Here is a 6,307-nt window from a genome sequence, read left to right as displayed (position 1 = left end):
CTGGCACCCAGCCAGGCCAAGGGTCCTGAAGGGGGCAGGGCCTCACTGGCACGGAGCAGACATCGAGAGGGGCCCCGCAGCCACCAGGAAGCCGTGCTGAGCAGAGGAAGGGGCCGCAGGCAGGCAAGGCCTCCCCAGGCAGCCTTTCTGCTCGCTACACGGGTCAAGGTGATAATGGTGGCTCGAGGAACTACAGGGCCATCACCTGAGCCCGCATGCACACATGCACCCAACCGTGCACAGAACAAAGTGGCTTCTCCACGCTCGAGGGTCTCTCTCGCCAAACTAATTTTTAACTTGCAAGCCATGGACGCCACGGATTGAGTTTGGGTGGACATTTTTTATTCCAGTGCCTACAATGACCTCATCTACAAATTGGGGGAAAAATGTGACCAGAGTGCTTTGCCAAGACAGAAGGCATCTTTCCAAACATGCCCTCAAGGCTAGTTCTCCAAGTGGTATCCCCCAGTGGAAGTTTCCAGGAATACATGCAGTGGGAGAGGTGGCTGCCTCCTCCACCCTGGCTTCCCCTGAGCCAGACGTGCTCAGAAAAGACCCCAGCAGTGACACTTTGTGGTTGTTCGGACTCAGCTTTCTTACATTGTTAATGCTGGACAGGGAGGCTGGGAGCCACTAGGTGGGGCACAGACCATGTTCACGGGATTGCCAAGGGCAGGGGCCTGGACCAAATGCCATTGCCGTAAGGCATGAAAAGGGACAAAGGCCTTCTGTCCAGTCACTCCTGAAAGTTTGGGGGATCTGTGGAATCAACTTGTGACATTTCCAATGTCTTTGATGGTGGAATTAAAAGTGGACACTGACAAACAGAAGAAATGATTTGGAGAAAAAGCCTCAGAGTCACCCAATGAAATCAGAAATGTTCTAGTTAGTTCCAGGCCAGGTCCTAAGTGGCTATACCTGCCTCCACAAAGGGCCACAGGTCTTGCTTCCGACCAGATCCCACAGTCAGCATGTGTACAAGTGGGCATCGAGGCCCGGGTTCTCACCAGATCTTGCACTGCGGTGGGCAGGTATCTGGAGTTAGCAGAGCGTTGACGTTCATTAAACACACCGAGACGGCTGTCGAGTGAATCAGCAAAAGGTTATGTTTCCGAGTTCTGAACCATGCCGAGTTGGTGTCAAGTCCTACAAAGGACTTTAGGAGACGCGCAGGATGCCTGGGTGGCTCCGTTGGTTAAGTGTTCGACCTCGGCCCAGGTCATGATCTCATGGTTCGTGAGTTCAAGCCCCGCCTCTGGCTCTGTGCTGACAGCTCAGAGCCTGGAGCCCACTTTGGATTCTGTGTCTCCCTCTCTTCTCCTCCCCCACTCACACTCCGCACCTCTCTCTCTCTCTCTCTCTCAAAAATAAACATTAAAAAAGAGAGAGAGACGCGCAAAACCCTGATCAGGTCCTACCAGGCCATTAGTTGTTTCTCTGAATTTGAACATTTTGATGCCTCCAAAAGCCAGGGAGAGTTACTGCCTCTGAAGCTGCAGCCAGAGTCTCCACACTGCAGCTGCCCTTGTTCCAAACGGGGTCTGTACAGGTCTGTGCCTGCTGGGGGTGGGCACACTTGTTCCTGAGGCCTGAACACTAAAACAGTAATAGCTTTCAGACAACACCCAGCATCTGCAGGACTGTCTGGCTCCTCAATACTCCTATTTTTAGAGCTTCAAAAATTAAGGTACCTTGTAAGAAGGTTTATAAAATTGGTTAAAAAAAAAAAAAAAATCCCATCACCCCGGGGCGCCTGGGTGGCTCAGTCGGCTGAGCGTATGACTCTTGATTTCAGCTCAGGTCATGATCTCAAGGTTTAGGCGTTTGAGTCTCTCATCAGGCTCTGCAATGACAGCGTGGAACCTGCTTGGGATTCTCTCTCCCTCTCTGTCCCTCCCCTACTCGTTCTCCCCCTCTTCCTCAAAGTAAATAAATAAACTTAAAAAAAAAAAAATCCCATCATCCCTGAGTTGCTGAAGCCTGGCACGTGGGGCTCAACCTTGACACCTTCCACCTGGAAGAATCCCCGAAGCGCTCCAACTACGTCCCCGCTGCGGGGGGTGGTGGGGTGAGGCTCTCCTGACTCCCGTACTTTGCAGCGCCGGACAAACCTCGAGCACCTCCGTTTCCGCAGGATCGTGTCGGTGAGCCTCCCAATCACTTGGGGAGCCGCCCGGGCACGTTGTGAGCCATGGCGCTCGGCGAGAAGGGGCGTTGACGTGGGCAGGAAAAGCACCGCACAGCGACGGGAAAAGCACGGCACAGCGACGACAGTCACAGGCCGAGAAGGAGTGGCGCCGTGGGTGTCTAGGGTAGCTCGCAGCGAGGGAGCGCAGCACGAGGTGCGGCGCTGCTGAATCACTACATTCCATGCCTGGAACTTTGTGTGTCAACCACACTTCAATTAAAACAAAAATTTTTTTTTCTTAATTAAAATAAGAGGAGTTGCGATCTCAACTTCAGCCTCACCTCTAGCAAGGCGGGAGGCAAAGAATGAATGTGCCCAGTCCTGCCGGTGGGGCGGCCCCTGAGTTCACGTTTTGGAGTGAAACCCACCCCATCTCTTCCTCCGCCCGCCTCGGTAGAGCCGGCGGCCCCAAACTCGTCAAGCCCCGGGGACGTGCACTGCTTCCGCCCCGGCGCCACCTTTCACAGCCGGGTGTGTGCGGGCGTCGGCCCCATTTAGGGGATGCACGAAGTGAGGCCCAGCTGGCGGGCCAGGGCCCAGGGCCCGCGCGCACGTCCCGTCGTCCTTGACAACGCGACAGAAGGTCACGGAGGGCCCTCCCTCAGGCCCGACTGTCCCCGCGCGGGCAGCCGGCGCCCGCGCCACGGAGGCCCCCGCCCACCCGCGGGCGCAGGCAACGGGCCGGGCAGCCCGGCGCTCTCCGTGACGTCACCGCGCCGCGCCCCAGGAAGGCCCCGCCCCGTTCCGCCCCCCGCGGAGCGTGGTGTCCTAGGCGCTGGGTAGGACCGACATGGCGCGCGAGTTGAGGGTGCTGCTGCTATGGGGGCGCAGTCTGCGGGCGCCAGCTTTGGCGGCCGTCCCGAGAGGTGAGGGGGGCCGGGTGGCAGGCGGGCCCCGCCTCGGTCCCGAGCCGGCTTCCTCTTCCGTGGGACACGTGGAGGTTCTGTGAGATTTATGCGCCACACAGCCGGCGAACGCTGAGCGCGCGGTGCGTCCGCGTTTCTCCCCAGCCCTCAGGTAGCGGGGATGCGCCCCGGCCCGCGGGACTCCTGCAGGTGCTTCTTCGCGTCGAGCCTTCGGACCCGGGTCAAGCAGAGGGGTCGGGCGCTCCTCGCTCCTGCAGCGGAGGGCATTTTCGGAGAGTGGAAGGGGAGGGCTCGTGTGCGTTAGAAACGGACTTCACCTGGGTGATCATTTAAGCTCCTTCGTGGCGATTTCATGCCTCCCCGCCCCCAAGTTGTTTTATACGGGCGTGATGCAGAAACCACTGGCTGTGCTTCTTTCAACCCTGAGTGTCCGCTCTGCCTGGGAAAGCACAGGGCTGCGAACCGTGCAAAACAGGCTCTACCCTGGTGCAGTCCCCGGACTATGGTTCTTCACCACCGTATTCCCAGGAAATACTGGGGGGGGGGGGGGGGGGCGGGGAAGAATAACCATAATCTTTCTCCTTCCCCACTGGTAAGAAACCATTGGTGAACGACTTAGAGTTCCTTCCAGGTTCTTTGCACGGTGTTCACACACACGTGAACAGCTGTGTCTATTTTTTTAAAAAAATTTTTCTCGCATTCATTTTTGAGAGACCGAGACAGAGCACAAGCGGGGCGGGGCAGAGAGAGAGGGAGACACAGAATCCGAAGCAGGCTCCAGGCTCCGAGCTGTCAACGCAGAGCGCGCGCGGGGCTCGAACTCGCAAACCGCGAGATCATCACCTGAGCCGAAGTTTGACGCTTAACCGACTGAGCCACCCAGGGCCCCAAGATGTGTCTATTTTTATCTGAAAGGGCCTACACTGTATCTGCAGTTTGTTATTGAATTTTTACAAAAATGTTTATTGAGTTTTGAGAGCGCATGAGCAGGGGAGGGGCAGAGAGAAAGAGAGGGACAGGGGATCCGAAACGGGCTCTGCACTGGCGGAGAGCCCTTATGGGGGCTCCAACCTTGAGATCAGGACCTGAGCCACCAGGCGCCCCTGAATTGTACTTTAAGATTTTAAGTACTCTGTGTACCCAACGTGCAGCTCAGACCCCCAACCCTAAGATTCAGAGTGGCATGCTCTTCTGCCCAAGCCGGCACCCCTGCTACTGAGTTGTTTATAACGTTCCCTGCAAAGCTTCCACATCTTGCTCAGTATACCCCCGGTCTGTGGCTTTCCAGTGGCTGCATAGCATCCTTTGTTATGGACTTCGCATTTAACTAGCAGTGTCCTGTGAGCCACAGGAGACTGAGGGCAGTCCCTCACTGGCCATTGTGAGGATTTTGCTCTACTGTGGGGGAAATATAAATGTAGGAACAGGTTTGGAGGAGGGGGCAGTGGTTGCAGTGGGGGTCGAGGTAGGGAGGAGGCCTGCGGGATTGTGGCTTCGCCAGGATGCTCATGGGGGAGGTGGGAGAAATAGCCAGATCCTGAACGGTTTCTTGGAGGTCAGCAGATAGGATTTACCTGTCAACTCTCAGCAAATCAATCTGTCAGAGAAAGCAGATCTTCTCAAATTCTCATCTTACAGAAGAGAAAATCTTCTGAGCGACTCACAGTGTCCTCAGCTGCTACGTGGTGTCCCTGGCAGGCAGGAAGGCTGTGGGATCCGAGGCTGACTGGTAATGGGATGTGTGTGGTCTACGCATGGATGTGTCTACAGCGTGCCTTCTCTGGGCGTCTTACGTGTTCCCTCATGCCCATCTGTGACCCGCTCCCAATGGACATAATCAAGATTGTTTCTGTGGTTTTGTATTTGTTACAGTACTGTGAAGAATGGGTGACTTTTTTTTTTCCCAGCTGGGATTTATTTTTTTAAATTTTTAAAGATTTACATCCCAGTTAGTATATAATACAATAATGATTTCAAGTAGAATGGACGAGTATTTAAATCTTTGTGCACATGTATGGTATTTCTTTAGAATTTTAGAATTCGAGTTTTAGAATTGATGGTTCAGAGTCTGTGCATATTTGATATGTTAGCTGATGTTGCCAAATTACTGTCCAAAAAAGCTTAAGCAATTTATGTTCTTATCAGCAGGTAGTGAGACTCCTTATATCAAGGCGTTTTCTTCTTAGTAGTTAGACTGTGTTCATTTGCTTAATGGCCATTTGTATGTCTCATATGAATTTCTTTTTCATATCTTTGACACTTTTTTTCTGTTCCCTGAGTTTTAAATGTCGGTGTCTGTTTTTTTAAACGATTTCTTAAATATGTATTTATTTTGAGAGCAAGCGAGCACGAGTGGGGGAGGGGCAGAGAGCGAAGGAGAGAATCCCAAACAGGCTCCACACTCAGCGGAGGGCAGTGGGTTCCACTGAGTGTGGAGCCTTGACATGGGGCTTGATCTAATGAATGCGAGGTCATGACCTGAACAGACATCAAGAGTGTGATGCTCAACCAACTGAGCCACCCAGGCACCCCTTTATGCAATAATTTTTAAAGGTTTTGCATAGCCCACTGCAGGGCTCAAACTCAAGAACCGCGAGATCACGACATGAGCTGCTATTAAGAGTTAGGACGCTTAACCAGTTGAGCTACCCGGGCGCCCCTCAAAATATTTTGAATGCTCTCTGGGACTTCAAAGATGATGTGACTGATGATGTGGTGTTGCGGTCGTAGGTTAAGTAGGAGCATGTGGCTGCCGAGTGTTCGGGGCATATTGGAGGCCTCTGGCCAGACAGGGAGTGCAGAAACACGTGGATGGTTGCTTGTGTGGGTCTCCTAGAAGAGAGGGTCATGGGCCGTGTCTTGAGAGCACAGATGCAAGGTAAGGCCCCATTCTGAATGATTGGGTTTGACGAGAAATAGTACAGGGGAGTGAGTGTGAATAAGGTTGAAAATTATGTCCTTTCTGTTCTGTTAGATGTCAACTTGTGGATCATTTTCTGTAATTGTCAGGGTGGTCACAGTGCCAGACCTGGGCCAGTGCTGGAAGCGCCCAGCTGCAGGCACCGTGAGGTCCACACACCTGATTTTCTGCACGCCCTCAGGACCAGGTGGCTGGTTACAGATAACGTCCCTGGTGAATCTTACGTTGATTGGTAGTTGGGAACCAACACTTCCTTCGCCTGGTAAAGTGTCATTATTGTAGGGAGTTAGGGCTATCAGAACCTGGGCACTCATGAAAATGTAACGTTAGTAG

General features: G+C 53.5%; 1 protein-coding gene and 1 long non-coding RNA gene across 3 annotated transcripts in view; one reads left to right on the top strand and one right to left on the bottom strand.

Moving 5' to 3' along the window:
* Positions 1-320: 320 nt before the first annotated feature.
* Positions 321-2,889, bottom strand: LOC128313650 (uncharacterized). The gene is made up of 2 exons (XR_008294650.1): positions 2,112-2,889; positions 321-1,843 (listed from the first exon to the last, which is right to left on the bottom strand). It is a non-coding gene; the product is annotated as an uncharacterized LOC128313650 (long non-coding RNA).
* A 5-nt stretch (positions 2,890-2,894) lies between these two features.
* The window catches only part of TRAP1 (TNF receptor associated protein 1), a 45,889-nt gene continuing 42,476 nt past the window's right edge, over positions 2,895-6,307 (top strand). The window contains exons 1-2 of one of the 2 annotated variants that reach the window (XM_053213350.1): positions 3,932-3,979; positions 4,693-4,783. In XM_053213350.1, coding sequence (XP_053069325.1) covers positions 3,947-3,979; positions 4,693-4,783 — 124 coding nt within the window. In that variant the 5' untranslated portion in view covers positions 3,932-3,946. Of the gene's footprint in view, positions 3,055-3,931; positions 3,980-4,692; positions 4,784-6,307 lie in introns of those variants that run through there. The other variant, XM_027043374.2, reaches the window with a different exon arrangement.

Source organism: Acinonyx jubatus, chromosome E3 (genome assembly GCF_027475565.1).
Source record: "Acinonyx jubatus isolate Ajub_Pintada_27869175 chromosome E3, VMU_Ajub_asm_v1.0, whole genome shotgun sequence".
In the NCBI taxonomy this organism is placed as follows: domain Eukaryota; kingdom Metazoa; phylum Chordata; class Mammalia; order Carnivora; family Felidae; genus Acinonyx; species Acinonyx jubatus.
This window is presented reverse-complemented; position numbering and strand designations above follow the sequence as displayed.